This window comes from Lampris incognitus, chromosome 3 (genome assembly GCF_029633865.1).
Source record: "Lampris incognitus isolate fLamInc1 chromosome 3, fLamInc1.hap2, whole genome shotgun sequence".
Classification (NCBI taxonomy): Eukaryota; Metazoa; Chordata; class Actinopteri; order Lampriformes; family Lampridae; genus Lampris; species Lampris incognitus.
In genome coordinates this window covers 29,724,819-29,742,068 of record NC_079213.1, presented here as the reverse complement: position 1 = coordinate 29,742,068, position 17,250 = coordinate 29,724,819, and the positions used below count along the sequence as shown (strand labels likewise).

Genomic DNA, 17,250 nt, shown 5'->3' with positions numbered 1-17,250 from the left:
CCCTTGGTGTTTTTGACTTATCGTCAGGCCATCCTTGCTGCATCATTTTGATGAGAAGCTGCAGTGTTTCATCCTCTTTTGTGGCAGATCGTATATCATGTAGCCTGTCTGCTGCGATAGGTAAGTGTTGTGCCATGTTGACAGTCTCTAGTTCTGCATCCGGTGCACTCTCAGGAAGATAAGCTCTGCTCAGAGTGTCTGCTAGCAGCATGTCTCTACCTGGCACATATACTACATCTAGATCATACTTTTGTATGCGCAGCATCATTCCCTGCAGCCTTTTGGGTGCACTTAGTAGAGGTTTTCTCACTATTGTTTCCAACGGCTTGTGATCACTTTGCACCGTCACTTTTCGGCCGTATGTGTACTGGTGAAATCTTTCCATGCTAAAAACCATTGCTAAGAACTCCTTTTCTATTTGTGCATACCCACGCTCTGTTTGAGTGAGTGCTCTGCTTGCAAATGCTATTGGCTTACCCATCTGCATGAGCGCTGCGCCTAAGCCTGTGTCTGAAGCGTCACACTGCACTGTGAGTTCCTCATCTGGGTTGTAATATTTCAGTACTGGGAACTTTGCTATAGTCTCTTTCAATTTGAGGAAAGCCTCCTCATGCTGTGCTGTCCAGTTCCACTCCCTGTTTTTGTGTGTCAAATCTCTCAACACTATGCACTGGTCTGAGAGGTGGGGACAAAACTTGGCTAGATAATTTACCATACCTAGCAGCCTTTGCACTCCTTTCACATCAGTCGGTGCCGGCATCTTCTCAACGGCAAGCACTTTCCTGGATCCGCCCTGAGTCCATCAGCCGTCAGGCGGTGTCCAATGTATGTGGTCTCCTTTTGTCTCAGCTTGAATTTGTCTTTGTTCAGCTTGATGTTCTTTTGTCTGCATCTTTCAAGAAACAGTCTCAGTTTTCCATCATGGTCACGCTCAGCTTCCGCCTGTGTTTCCCCTTGGCCTGTGATCAGTACATCGTCAGCTATAATGTACAAGCCCAGTACACCGTCCAGCGCTTGTGTGAGCTTTCTCTGAAAGATTTCTGGGGCCGGACTTATCCCCATTGGCATCCTCAGCCACCTGTAACGTCCGAATGGAGTGGCAAATGTTGTTAAATAGCTGGACTCCTCCTCCAGCTGTACATGCCAGAATCCACTCTTGACATCACACACTGTGAACACTTTTGCTTTTGACAAGTCCGGTAAAATGTCCTCAATGGTTGGCAGTGGGAAGTGACTGCGCTTTAGAGCTTTGTTCAAAGGCTTGGGATCGATACACACTCTTGGTTTCCCACTTGGTTTCTGTACCACCACCATTGCACTGATCCAATCTGTACTGCATTCCACAGGTGTTATGATCCCTCTTTGCTGTAGGTCCTGTAGCTCGTCCTTCAGTGGTTTCATCATGGCGACTGGGACCCGCCTCTTTGGCAGCTGTACTGGTTTCACTGTGCTGTCCACCTCTATTTTGTATTTTCCCTCGAGGCAGCCATCGCCAATGAACACATCAGCATACTCATCTTTAATTTGTCCCATTATCCACTGTCCTGTTGTTGTTTCTGTTGTGACAATACTGTCTATTGTCATGATGTTTTCATATTGCACTTTTATCAATTTCATGGCCTCACTGGCTCTCCTACCCAGCAGAGGCACTGTACCAGCTGCATTCACCACCTGGAACTCTAAGCGATATAGCTTGTTGTTTCTTGGGTTTCTTATTTTCACTTTACATTTTCCCAGTGGTTTTAATTTGGTTTTATTGTACATTACTAGTACACTCTTCGTGTGTTCTAATTTGGCATCTGGATTCAGCAGGTTAATTGGGATGATATTGCAACTGGCACCACAGTCTATTTGGAATTTGATCATGTCCTTGCCTAGAAGCATGCCAGCATAGAGAAGCTGAGTTTTCTTCATTTTCTCAGTTTCTTTTACACAGGTGATAATATCTTCATATTCATCACTCTCAGATTCAGTTGTTATTTTACTCACATATTTCTTTTTCCTTAGTTCCGGTTTTACTCTGCATTTTGCTGCAAAGTGGTTCTCTCTTCCACACTTTGTGCACTTCTTCCCAAACGCTGGGCACTTTTGTTTACTTTTCTCATGCGTTTTTCCACAATATCTGCACTCCACAGTGTTGCTCGTCTGTTTCCGATACTGTGCTCCTTGCACTGCATGTACCTCTTCCACCATCGATCCCGAGATGGTTTTCACATTGTCCTTTGAGAGCTCAGCGGCTCTGCACAGCTGCAAACATGTGTCCAGTGTCAAGTTTTTCTCTCGGAGCAGTCTTTCTCTTACGATTGTGTTGTTACCTCCACACACAATCCGATCCCAAATGAGCGAGTCTCTCACTGTCCCAAAGTTGCATGTTCTTGCCAACACTCTCAGTTCCATGACATAATGGTCTATATTTTCACTGGTGCCCTGGTTTTTTGTAAAAAAAAAAAACGATAACGTTCCACAGTCTCGTTAACGCTGGGGTCGCAGTGATCATCAAACTTCTCGATAACGTCATCTAAAGTCCATGCATCCTTCGGTGTGTCGCCCAGTAACGTGTCCATAAGTTCCCTGCCGCTCTCCCCGCCAAGATAGCTGAACAGTTTCACCTTCTGTTTGTCATCGGCGTCAGCCATGGCTAAATCCACATACAGAGCAAACTCGTCCCTCCAGGTCTTCCATGTCCTCGAAAGGTTGCTTGAATCCAGACATAACGTTTGCGGTGGTTTAAGCCCATCCATGTCACACGGCAGTCTCACGCTAGCAGCTAATGCTAACATATACTGAACGTTGCTTAGGAACACTAACCGCTCTCCCGCTCCTAGAAACTTTTCCGCACCAAACTTCAAACCGAGTCGTCCGCCGCTGCCACCATGTTAAAGTGTGTTGTTACCTTCTACTAATGAGACGTTACAACTCGTTTCAACCCCACGGGGCTATAAACTTTAATAATAACTTCGGCACGTAAGGTTATGCATCATGCTCGGTCCGTTATTCCAGGTGCAACAACCTAAACGACCCCTGTGTAAACAAGGAACTAAACAATGGTTCGTAACAATAGTTCCTATTGTTACACCATCCATCCATCCATGCATTATCTGAACCGCTTACTTCACGGGAAACAGGTGTGAAGAGCAACCGGTGCAGGCTCATTCAAAGATGTAGACGGACGCATTGAAGCGAGGACATTTTATAACGAGACTTGCATTAAAAAAAAGGTTACAGTAGCAGAGCTTTCCAGGTAATCTGAACTGTACATGAGAACCCATGACAGAGGTCTGGTCTTGGAAATTAGCTGTTTCCACTTCGAATATTTCCAGGTACACTTTGAGGCCCTGCAGGCTTTGCAGACAAACAGATTTCAGTTGTATGTTGTGGAAAGTACATTGACCCGTTTTGTTGGTAAATTCTGAGTAAACGGGGCTTGTGAGGACAACCTCATCCTTTGACTTCTGTGGGTCAGCTGTGCACACACATGCCAAATGGATTATTGATCGATATCTTTGCACCAGACCGGCTGTGCTGTTGGGGAAATAAGCAACAACAACAAAAAAACTGGACTGGAAGTGACTCATGTTGTGTCCTATGTCTCTATAGGCATGTAATGATTGCCTAGTTGCAGTCTGCCAGCCGTAGGAAGGCGGCTGAATCATGCAACACAATTTATTATTTTTTTTGGTGGTCGGGCATGTTTGTTTACTTGTACAGCGAGTACGTGCGCCGCTGCACGAAGTCAGTGCTGATTGGCAGCACTTTCATTATTCAACCTTCAACATCAATTTGATATCAAAGTCCGAGTTTGATGTCCTCGCAGGGAGGAATAGCCACGGTGCGACACTCAGCCCGAGACACACGTAAAGAAAAACCATCCCGAGATGCACCCTGGTTCAAGAAAACAACTGTTTTTTTTAATGGTTGTGCTTTTTCAGTTCATTCCTGGGTGTGCATGCTGGTGATCGATACCAAGAAGTATCTGCCATGTGCCGCGCACTCCAACTGCCCCTTGCAAACGTCCGAATCCTCTCTGGACCTATGAGCTCCCGTTCCCCAGATCCTCCCCCTGCCCCACCTCCCCGCTGCCCAGTCATGCTCTCTTCCCTCCCGTAGAGTTTCCTAAAAGAGGTCAGAATACCCCCCGAGTCATGAATCATCAGCTCTCGGCTGGACTCACCTCGGCCGTGCTGTCTCACTCGGCTAAAATACAGATCAACCAAGTTTGTTGTACTCTAAATTTGTACGGATCTGAAATTGAAATTGAAAAAGCTCTGTGGATCGGTCACAGAGCTGTGCTCGCAGTGGTGATCACTGCTGCCTCACAGCAGGAAGGTCCTGGGTTCGAACCTCAGGCCGTCCCAGGTCCTTTCTGTTTACATGTTCTCCCCGTGTCTGCGTGGGTTTCCTCCGGGTGCTTCGGTTTCCTCCCACCATCAAAAAGACATGCATGTTAGGGTTAATACCCCCCCCTCCTTTTTCTCCCCAGGTGCACTTGGCCAATTACCCCACTCTTCCGAGCCGTCCAGGTTGCTGCTCCACCCCCTCTGCCGTTCCGGGAAGGACTGCAGACTACCACATGTCTCCTCCGATACATGTGGAGTCGCCAGCCGCTTCTTTTCACTTGACAGTGAGGAGTTTCGCCAGAGGGACGTAGCGCGTGGGAGGATTCCCCCCAGTCCCCCCCCCCCGCCCCGAACAGGCGTCGCGACCGACCGGAAGAGGCGCTAGTGCAGCGACCAGGACACATGCCCACATCCGGCTTCCCACCCGCAGACACGGCCAATTGTGTCTGTAGGGACGCCCGACCAAGCCGAAGGTAACGCGGGGATTGGAACCAGCGATCCTCGTGTTGGTAGGCAACGGAATAGACCGCCACGCACCCGCACGGCCTATGGTTAATATTCCTGCCCGCGCCACTGAGCAAGGCATGGCTAAAAGACCTATGCCATAGGATGGGTTAATTGGTGTAATGTCATTGTATGCTTGCTGACAATGACAAATAAAGTGTCTTTCTTTGCAGAAAACACGTGCGTGTCATGTGGTGTCACGTGCACGCAGTGCTTCACGAATGGATATCAGTTTGGAATCCAAACGCTCCCATCCAGCCGCTGCGCTCAAAAAGCCCTCCTGTAGGTCAACTGTGTGGGCTTGAGCCCCAGTAGAATGTGCAATCTTGTGATACAACAAGTCAAGTCACAGGCTGACATTTCAGAAGGGCCCACCGTTTATCCCCTGTGAAACTCGGGCACATGTGACCAACCGGGGTCCTGCTATCTGATCTGCAAGGCCCGGCGTGTCCGGGCCGAGGCCTGTATTCCCGCCACAGCCACTGACCTAAGAGTCAGTCTGTCTCAGCACCAGCTGAGATAATTGGCCCCCTGCAGCCCGATTTACTTACTAATTTACTTCGGGGCCCGGGGTTTGACTGTGGGAGGATAGAGGCTAGCTTTTCTGTTTAACGATTGCATTTCAAACATGCACAATATCCCTCTGAGGGAAGACGTGAACTTTTTTCTTCAAATTATATCGTATTAATATATTATGAAGTTCACTTCCATATATCTTATATAGTATTTAAAGGTGCATTGCTCCTAAATTAGGGGCCAATGTGTGAGGTTACAGAACGGAGTCTCAGCTATCTGGTTTGTGTAATTTGAATACCAACTGTGATATCAATACATTGGTGTCGTAACATAAAAAGTGATCGATAACTGATTGATTAAAGTCTTGAATCTTGGCGGTACTCCTGCTGGACTTGCAGACTCGCCTACATGCGGCGGGTAGCAGCACATCATTAGACGAGATGGCTGTGTGGGGTGCAGAACCACCGCAGCTCCCAGAGGGTTACTATGGGCGGAATGGGATCCAGATGGGGAGAGAGGGGCGAAGTAAGGAAGAGGGTCTGCCGCAACCAGAACCCACCTCTCTACTTGGCCTATAGCAGGGAGAGAAAACGCACCCTCCCCAAAGTTACACAAACAAAAACAGATTTTTGATCATAATTACCCCTTTTTAAGATGTAAACCTGCCTCCTTGGCAACCAGTCAGAGTCTGACAGCGTTCTGCACGAGAAAACACGTCCACATGTGGACTGTAGAGTTTGCATTCAAAGACACGATGACAACATGCGTACCTGACTGTAGTATCTTTTGCCGTGTGCAGTTATTATGACTGCGAGAGCTCACTGCAGCTAGTCACCGTGTCTGCATCAACAAGCACACACCACTCCCTGGTGGTGAAATCAGGCAGTGCGTCACATCTGCAGAAAAACATCAAATGCAGTTTCAGTTGTTGACCATGCAGAAGTTTATCTTATGCAGACTATGTACTTGTATTTTAACGCTCGCTCACGCGGATGAAATCCGGCATTGGTAGACTTGTGCATGCTTGAATAGGTGCGAAACTCGAGGGCCCTTTGCACATTTTCCAACGATAACCTCAAGCCTCTTCTTGTGTTTGTCCTCTCCAACTCTGCGACCCCGCAGGAGAAAGGCATCAACCTGACGCACATCGAGTCGCGCCCGTCGCGGATGAACAAAGAGGAGTACGAGTTCTTCATCAGCGTGGACTCCTCCTGCTCCCAGGCCCTGGACGAGGTCATCGACGGCCTGCGCACGCAAATCAGCGGCCAAGTGCACGAGCTCTCGCGCAACAAACAGAAGGATACAGGTGTGTGTGTGTGTGTTTGTGTGTGTGTGTGGGTGTGTGTTTGCAGAACAGTTGTGAGAGGACACCACCCGGACGCGGAGGAGCATAAATCCTCAAAACTGCCAAAGCTGCGAGTGTGCATTAGTGTTTACATCCACAGACAGGGTGGAAGGGGCGTTCAAAAGACCGAAATCAACATCCGCAAAACTGTGACCAATCAAGTACAATATGTCATTGATGTATATAAATAACCTCGTAGCGTACAGCCAGAATTGACAGACGCGGTCCATTTATCAGACTGGCTGAACGCTGGGTGGCACACTATAAATTGCCCAGCCAGACTGGCGAACGGATAACCAGTGTCGCCAGCAAGACGGATCCCCTGTCTCCCTCATCCAGACACTTTATTAGTTGTTTCCAGAATGACATTAGTTTAGTTACTGAGGACCAACAGGCCTGGCAGGAATAAAGGAGCCCTGTGTCCCGGTCCTAACCCCTTCTGAACAGACCATGGCAGTGATAAACACTGGCGAGGAGACCATCCTAAGGTCATGGCAGAACCGAGACAGACAGGGCCACCATGGAATCCCCCCTTGACACCAGGGTCGCTATTGTGGTCTGCTGGTCAGGGTCAAGTGGACGGGGGGGGGGTATTTATGGCTTGTTGTGGAGACGGCCTGTTTGTAAAGGAGCCTGGTGGAGCTCCATTGTTGAACCAGGCCGCAGGCTGGACCACACTGCTAAAATGTAGATTGATGTTTGGACCCCCAGTGTTTTTGACCGTCATAAATCCACACAAGTGAACAGATGACCCCCCCCCCCCGGTCCCTGCTCTGCTGAGTGTCAAAATGCCCTATCTGCCACTCTGTCACAAAATATCCTATAGGGCAAATCTCCACAAGATTATAACCTCCTCATCAATATCAATTTGCGCTGCACTCGGCTACCTCAATCGAGAATTATTAACGGACACCGACACAAGGCCTTCACAGAGAGCCCCATGACGCCTTGACGGACACCAACTGACAGGAACATCAATGCTGCATTGAAAGCGCTAGACGACATTCAATGGCAGACTCATAACTATTTCCTCCTAACTGAAATTGCCCTGTGATGGCCTGGTGCCCTGTGATGGCCTGGCGGCCTGTCCAGGGTGTTTTCCCGCCTGCCGCCCAATGGCTGCTGGGATAGGCTCCAGCATCCCCGCCACCCTAAGAGCAGGATAAGCGGTTTGGATAATGGATGGATGGATGAAATGGCTGATGAAAGTTAAAGCAATAGTCGTGAAAACGGTTTTGTTTAACTTACTGACACCTCTGGTGATACCGGGAATTGCATTGGTATTTAACCACTGCAAATATCAGCGATGAATGAAGAAGAGAAGAAGAGTCGCCAGTGTTGTATCAGCACGTTCCCTGCTGCCAAACAATAAAAACATGGTTGAAGTTAAGTTTTAGCCGTTGATGTAGTTTAATCTGTTGGTAAAGGTCTTCTTTTAGCTCGTCCTGTCATGTTTACCTGTTAGCCACAACTTTATTCTTCTTCAAACTCGCTATCTGCCTCGTTGTTCTGCTATGCCCTGGCCTGCACAGGGTGGTGGTGGTGGCTATCTGGGATCCAGCCACTAGATGGCGCATGGTGGGCTGCCTATCTGCACCTGGATGCATGTCAAATCAATCAGAACCAGGATCAGAATACTTTATTCACCCCGGAGGGAAAAACTGGGTCCTATTACAGAAAACAAAACTAACCGGGTACATGATAACAAGAAGAGAGAAACAAGGAAATAGAAATAGAAGATAAAATAAGAAATAGAAAAAAGAATAAAATATGTAAACATGTGTGCACCATGCTCCAGGATATAACACCCTATCTAGACTGTGTTACTGCAGCGACCAAAACATATTCACATTTTCATCACTTACTAAGACAAAAAACAAAAACAATTCCATGTTTTACGAATATGATATGTTGCCAGGATAGACTCTAGCATCCCCGCCACCCTGACAGCAGGATAAGCGGTTTGGATAATGCATGGATGGATGCTATAATAAAACGTGGTATCCCCTCCACACACACACACACACACACACACACACACACACACACACACACACACACACATACACAGACCACCACCAAAATGGTGTAGCACATGCACATTAAGTGAGGAGCAGTTTTAATCTTTTTCTTTTTTTTTGACAGCGATAAAAAGCATCAGAAAGGACGGTGGTTTAGATGTAAGCCCTCCGAATTTGAGGGAAATTAAACAAAAGGGGGAAATCGTATCTGTTGATTAATGGGATCACTGTTCTTCTTCTTCACTTCCCAGTCCCATGGTTCCCCAATGACATCCAGGATCTGGACCGCTTCGCCAACCAAATTCTGAGTTATGGCTCCGAGCTGGACGCCGATCACCCAGTAAGGACTGACTCATCCATCCCCGTCTGTGTGCAACATCCTACCCCCGCATTTGTGTGTGTGTGTTTGTTTCTGTATAATTGCGTGAACACAAGTCCACTCACGCACACGCACACATGTTTTATGAAAGCAGAGATGACAGGCCCCACTCCGCCATCTATTCTCATGGAAACTATCTAGGCACACAAATTGATGTTATCGCTTTAATTGAGCCCCTATAATTATACATAATTGCTCCCTCTTGCCACCACCATTAAAGTGAAATGTATTCATCATGAGCTGCAAGACGCTCTACAAAGACTTCATTTGAATATGTATTTGGCTGCTCTGATTAGAGGCAGAGTGCGTAATGCTGTCAAAGGCCACAGGGTTTGGCCTCAGCGGAGGATTTCCACTCTTTTGATTTAGCCCTGCGCGGCTAGCATGAGATCTAACATGGCCGTCCTTTGTGTTTGTGCCCAGGGCTTCACAGACCCAGTGTACAGGGCCCGCAGGAAGGAGTTTGCCGACATCGCCTACAACTACAGACAGTAATTACCCTCCGAAATGTTGCTTTCTTCCTCTGTTTCTCACCGGTCTGGGTTTAAGCCCCACAGTCTGTCCCCCGCTTCGCCATCAGTGCAAACTAATCTGAAAAAAAAAAAAAAGAGGAACAAATTATAGGGTGGTAGTGGTGAATTTAGAGCCCCTTTTTTTTCTTTGTGGGCGTAATTGCGATGTAATTATTCACAGCCGCTACAAAGAGCTGCAAGCCAGGTGAAACACCCACTGAGGCGGGGACATTTACATATGGCATGTTGACAAACAACAAAGTGTCACTTTTCTCACCCACTCACCCATTTCCCTGCTCTGTGTGTGCGTGTGTGTGCGTGCATGCAAGCAACCCTTTGCCGGCCTGCATGCATACATCCTCACCCCTACGCCCATATAACATGTCCATTTGCCAGCGTGTGGTGTGACCCTCTTGTCTCCGCCGCAGCGGCCAGGTCATCCCCAAGGTGGAGTACACGGCAGAGGAGAAGGTCACCTGGGGGACAGTGTTCAAGGAGCTGAAGACGCTGTACCCAACACACGCCTGCCGCGAACACAACCGCGTCTTCCCCCTGCTGGAGAAGTACTGCGGCTACAGGCAGGACAACATCCCTCAGCTGGAGGACATTTCACGCTTCCTGCAGTGTAAGCGGCGGGAAGGAGGGAGCGCGGCAGATGCGGTTTCTTATGTGCTCGGCAGCACCGCATGAACCCGGGCGCAAAATGGGGTCTTGTGTTTTGCCGTGTAGTGCCCGCTGACCGAGTCATCTAGCTCTCGATGTGGTCTTCATCTTTTATACAAGGCGTCCTGTCTAGATGGGTTTTATTTCAGGAGGTCAGGGGCCCCGCGGAGAGCAGGTGACACAAGGAAGCAGGGCTTGGTTGTTGTTTAAGTGCCCCACTTCCTGCGTGTCCAGAGCTGCTCCCGCACAACATGACACACTCACCATCTTTCTCTCTCTCTCTGCTGCCTCAGCGTGCACAGGCTTTCGGCTGCGCCCCGTGGCCGGCCTGCTCTCCTCCCGTGACTTCCTGGCCGGGCTGGCCTTCCGCGTCTTCCATTCCACGCAGTACATCCGCCACGGGTCCAAACCCATGTACACACCTGAGCCGTGAGTGTCGTAGCGTCGAACCTCGATCTGTGAAGGGGGGGAAATAAGGGATATGTGTGATGATGTGATGACCGACTCAGTTCTCTGCATACAGGGACATCTGTCATGAGCTCCTGGGACACGTTCCTCTTTTTGCTGACCCTAGTTTTGCCCAGTTCTCACAGGTAAAGTCTTTTACTGGGGCTGGGGTAGCGCCCAGACTGCTTTAGGTACCTCCATAGACCACCAGCTGTGTTTATCAGCATGACATCATTCTATAAGTAATTATCTTTGGGGACTTTATATGGGGCGGCACAGTGGCACAGTGATTAGTGCAGTCGCCTCACAGCAATAAGGTCCTGGGTTCGAGCCCCAGGATAGTCCAATCTTGGGGGTCGTCCCGGGTCGTCCTCTGTGTGGTGTTTGCATGTTCTCCCCGTGTCTGCGTGGGTTTCCTTCCACAACCCAAAGACATGTAGGTCAGGTGAATCGGCCATAATAAATTGTCCCTAGGTGTGAATGTGTGTGTGTTGGTCCTGTGATGGCCTGGTGGCCTGTCCAGGGTGTCTCCCCGCCTGCCGCCCAATGACGGCTGGGATAGGCTCCAGCATCCCCGCGATCCTGAGTAGGGTAAGCGGTTTGGATAATGGATGGATGGACGGACTTTATATGGGCATTGTGGATTAAAACAGACGGCCATGTTAAAGCTGAGAGTAAACCCACCCAGACATTTCTGTAATGCTGACTCTTGTGGCGCAGCGTCCAGACACCAAGCTCTGATTTTCTTCCTGTGTAGGAAATTGGTTTGGCTTCTCTTGGCGCCCCTGATGAGTACATTGAGAAGCTCGCTACTGTAAGTACAACACTGCCAATATATATATACACACACACACACACACACATATACATATATACACACACACACACACACACACATATATATATATATATACATATATATATATACATATATACATATATGTATAGCTTCCAAAATATCTAGGTTCATGTTGTTGAAGTATCTTGGTGTACGTACTAGTGGCAGATTTGCTTCCTATCTCCATTCTGGCCAAGGTTGTATAAAGGTGTGTGATGAGCTGAGATCAGCCCTCCTACTTTCTCGCCCCCCCTTTTTCTCCCCAATTGTACTTGGCCAATTACCCCATACTTTTGAGCCGCCCTGGTCGCTGCTCTACCCCCTCTGCCGATCCGGGGAGGGCTGCAGACTACCACATGCCTCCTCCGATACATTTGGAGTCACCAGCCGCTTCTTTTCACCTGACAGTGAGGGGTTTCGCCAGGGGGACGTAGCGCGTGGGAGGATCACACTATTACCCCCAGTTCTGCCTCCCCCCTGAACAGGTGCCCCGACCGACCAGAGCAGGCGCTAATGCAGCGACCAGGACACATACCCACATCCGCCTTCCCACCTGCAGACACGGCCAATTGTCTGTAGGGATGCCCGACCAAGTCGGAGGTAACACGGAGATTTGAACCAGCAATCCCTGTGTTGGTATAGGCAATGGAATAGACCGCGACGCTACCCGGAAGCCATAGCCCTCCTACTTCTAAGCTGTCCGGTGCATGTGGCCTCTGTTTTAACAGGTTCATGTCTACTTTTACTCCTGTCCGTAGGTGTATTGGTTCACGGTGGAGTTTGGCCTGTGCAAACAGGGCCAAGAGATCAAGGCCTACGGCGCCGGCTTGCTCTCGTCATTTGGAGAGCTGCAGGTAAGAAGAGTCCGATGAGTGTATTTAATTTATATGCAGAAAAACCCAACTTGTACAGTTTTTACTGTCACTTCTGCTTAATTCAGCCAAAACCCAAGAACTCATTATTGACTTCCGGTGCATTCCGAATCCCAAAACACCCGTACAAATGAATGGAGACCCCATCAACACCACCGACTCTTTAAATTCTTTGGGACGTACATCAGCAATAAGCTGAAGTGGAAAAGTAACACAGAACACATCTATGCAGAAGCTCAACAACGACTTTACTTTCTTAGGCAGCTTAAAAAACACCGGATCAAAGATCAACTGCTCCTTCTGTTTTACTCAGCCATCATCGAGTCCATTGTAGCATCTTCTATTACAGTATTACAGTGTTACAGTGTTATAGTATTACAGTATTACAGTATGGTACAGCGGCACGGACAGTCAAAAATCATAGGCAACCCACTCCCCTCAGTTGAAGCTCTACTAACCGGACTGTAAAGCAAGCAAAGAAGACCATCTCCGACCCTCACATCCTGCTCATCACCTCTTCCAGCTCCTTCCCTCAGGGGGGAGCGCTACAGGTCACTGTCCACTAAGACCAAATGCTTCACAAACCGTTTTTCCCCCGAGCCATCAGGACTCTGAGTTGCTCCCTATAGTCCCTCCTCACCCACCATTCACCACTCACCTAACTGTTATGCGTGGTGGGTTTATTTCTGTTATTGTGTAACTGCATGGTTCATGATATGTGGGGTGTCTGTTGTTGTCCATGTGTGTATTGTGCTGCAGAGTTTAATGTGTACCGAAAACACATTCCACCGGCCTCGGTCATGTGGCTAATAAAACAATCTAGTCTAATCTTCATTTAACAAAGTCCACCAAAGCAGCAAGACAATAAGGTGCTTCAGACACACAAGCAGACACACAAGGTTGGCACTTGTCCCACCGCCCGCTGTCCCTCTGTCAGCTGATAAATCACACTTGTTACACAAAAAGGATGTGCGGCCACGGGGCCTGACGGGCAGTGGGTTAGTATTCCACTGTGTCTGCAGCTTAATTGTGTTACTGGGGGAGTCTGTCTGGGTTCCTGAGCTGGCCTGGTGGGGAGTGGGTTAGTGGTTCACTGGGGAAGTAGGGGCAGATATAACATCAACACTATGTTACCAAGGCCACAAGTTACATCAGCTGCTGTCTGCTGAGGATGTGCACTCTGCTGAGTCACACCATCAGCAGGGACTCCCGCTGTGCCCTGATCCATACTGCACTTCCTGTTTACCCACAGGCCCAATGCTGATGCAGAATCTCATTAAGACATTCCGCATTATCGGAACTCGCTGACAGAAAGTACAGGAATACACAAACGTGTGATTTTTTCCCCCAGTACTGTTTGACTGACAAGCCCAAGGCCCTGCCCTTTGACCCAGAGAAGACCAGCCTGCAGAAGTATCCCATCACCGAATTCCAGCCTGTTTACTTTGTCGCAGAGAGCTTTGAGGACGCCAAGGAAAGAGTCAGGTACAACCCAGTGGAATACCTACCAAGTCAGCACGGGTCTCCGTTCTTAATTTATTAAGGGAACATAATTGAATTAACTGATAATCTCAAAGCTTGTTCAACATCTTGCCCTCTCTCTTTCTCTCTCTCTCTCTCCCTCACTCCCACTCTACAGGAAATTTGCAGCCACCATCCCCAGGCCTTTCACCGTGCGTTACAATGCCTACACCCAGAGTATTGAAGTACTGGACAGCACCCAACAGCTAAGAAACCTGGCTGACAGCATCAATAGTGCGTCAGATATTCATTTTTCCGAACTTTCCACCTTTAGACTGATGTATTTGGATTTTTCTAAAGATAGTTGTGCAGTGAAGGGTCATATACACCGGTCAGGGTGGCACGGTGGCGCAGTGGTTAGCGCTGTCACCTCACAGCAAGAAGGTCCTGGGTTCGAACCCTCGGGTTGTCTAACCTTGGGGTCATCCCAGGTCACCCTCTGTGTGGCGTTTGCATGTTCTCCGCGTGTATGTGGTGGGTTTTCTCCGGGTGCTCCGGTTTCCCCCACCATCAAAAAGACATGCATGTTAAGGTTAATACTCCTGTCTGTGCTCCTGACTGAGCAAGGCATGGCAAGATGAACTGGAGTTGGTCCCTGGGCGCTACACAGTGGCTCCTAACTACACAGCTAGGATGGGTTAAATGCAGAGTGTAATTTCCCTACAGGGATATATCCAGAAAAAACAAAAAAAAAACAGCCAAAACATTAAAACCACTAACAGGTAAGTGAATAACATTGATTATCTCGTTACAATGGCACCTGTCAAGGGGTGGGATATATTAGGCAGCAAGTGAACAGTCAGTTCTTGAAGTTGATGTGTTGGAAGCAGGAAAAACGGGCAAGCATAAGGATCTGAGCAACTTTGACAAGCACCAAATTGTGATGGCTAGACGACTGGGTCAGAGCATCTCCAAAACGACAGGTCTTGTGGGGTGTTCCCGGTATGCAGTGGTCAGTACCTACCAAAACTGGTCCAAGGAAGGACAACCGGTGAATGGGAGACAGGGTCATGGGCGTCCAAAGCTCACTGATCCACATGGGAGGCAAAGGTTAGCCCATCTGGTCTGATCCCACACAAGAGCTACTGCAACTCAAGTCAAGTCAAGACAAGTCAGTTTTATTTGTATAGCCCAATATCACAAATTACGAATTTGCTGAAAAAGTTAATGCTGGCTATGATGGACTGTTATTCACTTACCTGTCAGTGGTTTTAATGTTTTGGCTGATCCTGGTCGGTATGAAAACAGAACAGGAAATGAGACATTATGAAGACATTTTAGCAGCAACTCACTTCAGTGCTTGCACAACTGAATTTACATTCACAGAAAATATTCACACACCTGGATCAATACATTTGAAGTCATAGAGATATGACTTCAATTGCAGGTTTGTTTTTGAATGAGTATTTTTGAAGATGCAAACTTGTAGCATCTTGTGTTTCTTTTCTTTATTTCCTTGCTAAAACAAAACTCGTTAATTACATCTTCTCAAATCCTTCATTGCAGCCCCTCAAATGATATATTACACATAAGACATCACAAATAATGAAATCCATTTCTGCCACTGTTGTTGCAAATAATGTGGTGCAAAACACCCGAGAACTTGTACGGTGAAGGTTTACACTCACACAGTATATTCACACAAATGTGAAGTGACAGAGAAGATTTACAAATGAGCATGTCCGTGTGCAATTCAATGCATGAGTAAAAAAAACCCCCCGTATTTTCTCACTTTTATATTTTTCTTGATTATGTGTATTTTTATAGCTCAAACACAACTCGGTAATTGCAACTTCAGATATGCAATTTGAACTCCCTCAAACACCATCTTGTTGCACACAGGTCCACAAGAGGTGCACTTCTAGCACTATAATGTTATTGATGGTGTCATCCCACAGTAATACAGGCCTGGGTTCAGTTGCGGTCCACCATCTTTGTGGAGTTTGCGTGTTCTCCCTGTATTTGGGTTGGTTTCTTCTCACAGTCCAAAGTCATGCATGTTTGGTGATTGGAGTTTCTAAATTGCAAATTGCCCATAGGTGTAGTTGTGTGTGTGTGTGGGGGGGGGGGGGTGGACTGGTGGCCCGTCCATGGTGTCTCCCTGCCTCCCACTCTGTATGCTGGGATAGACTCCAGTCCCCCATAACCATGGACTGATGGATGGAAACCATGTTAGTGTCTTCTCTTTGCCAAATATGGTTTGTGTTTTATTTCAGGTGAGATGGGAATACTGTGCAATGCCATGCGGAAACTGGAGTAAGCCATGGATGGGACAAGACCTTTGGACTGATGCACACCGAGTCTGCAAGCTCATTCCAAGACGGAGATCGTTTGTTATTTTCTATTGGGCTGCTGTTCTTTTCGCAGTAATGCTTTGCATGCTTGTTATTTAGCTTCAGCTGTACACCAAATTTCGACAAATATCGTGCCCCACTGGGTGACAAATCAAATTCACAGTTGCAATATTGCTGCAAATGACATGCAAATCAAAACATACTGTATATTTTAGTGTAGCGATTAATACACAGCATGTTGTTCTATTATACAAAATAATAAGCAGTATATGGTATCGCAAAAAACATATTAATCCTATTGTAAATATTACACAAAAACAAAATGTGTTTTCTAGAAATGTGGATATTTGTATGTCCACAAATATATATAAATCTAATTGTTTTTCTGCCAATCGACCGACACATTGTGAGTATCATACCGTTTCAGCTGCCTACGAGCTTATTTAAATCTCACAGCTTATTAAAACTCATCTGGGAAAACAAACCTGAACATGTGCTTCTCCTGCTAACGTGATCCAGCAGACACAGCGGAGCACGAAATGCCCGTTTCTATCCCTTATAATTTTTTTAAACGTATTTTAGAGGTCATTTCTTTTCTTAGTCTTCGTTTCGGTAATACTACTTAGTTAAATTAAATATTTTGTATGCATGAACTGTTTTGTAATTGAGGTTATAAATAAATATCTCTACTCTCGTATCTTCCTCCCCGTGTTTGTTGTTCATAGAAAAGCGCTCCACGCTTCACGCGCGCTGTGTCGTAACATTATTTTTGCGACATCAGCTAATAATTGGTAAATGATTAATATGGTCGTTTTCATCGACTTATGTAAAAGAAAAAAACAGCAGTTACACAAGCTTTTTAGGGGGGGGGAGAAAGAAAAATAAACCTCAGAAGTACATCACCCACCGGGCCTACACGACAATTCACATCGTTTAAAAGGCTAATTTGGATTGCACAACATACAAATTAGGGGAGGGGGGGTTATATCGAATTTATCCCC

The 17,250-nt window shown here is 47.3% G+C and overlaps 1 protein-coding gene across 1 annotated transcript in view; it reads left to right on the top strand.

Moving 5' to 3' along the window:
- pah (phenylalanine hydroxylase) overlaps nt 1-16,946 on the top strand; it is a 17,594-nt gene extending 648 nt beyond the window's left edge. The window contains exons 2-12 of the mRNA XM_056276708.1: nt 6,480-6,663; nt 8,975-9,063; nt 9,526-9,593; nt 10,043-10,239; nt 10,571-10,706; nt 10,801-10,870; nt 11,482-11,538; nt 12,321-12,416; nt 13,786-13,919; nt 14,074-14,189; nt 16,172-16,946. Of these exons, the coding sequence (XP_056132683.1) occupies nt 6,480-6,663; nt 8,975-9,063; nt 9,526-9,593; nt 10,043-10,239; nt 10,571-10,706; nt 10,801-10,870; nt 11,482-11,538; nt 12,321-12,416; nt 13,786-13,919; nt 14,074-14,189; nt 16,172-16,215 (1,191 nt within the window). The 3' untranslated portion in view covers nt 16,216-16,946. The remainder of the gene's footprint in view (nt 1-6,479; nt 6,664-8,974; nt 9,064-9,525; nt 9,594-10,042; nt 10,240-10,570; nt 10,707-10,800; nt 10,871-11,481; nt 11,539-12,320; nt 12,417-13,785; nt 13,920-14,073; nt 14,190-16,171) is intronic.
- Nucleotides 16,947-17,250: the final 304 nt, after the last annotated feature.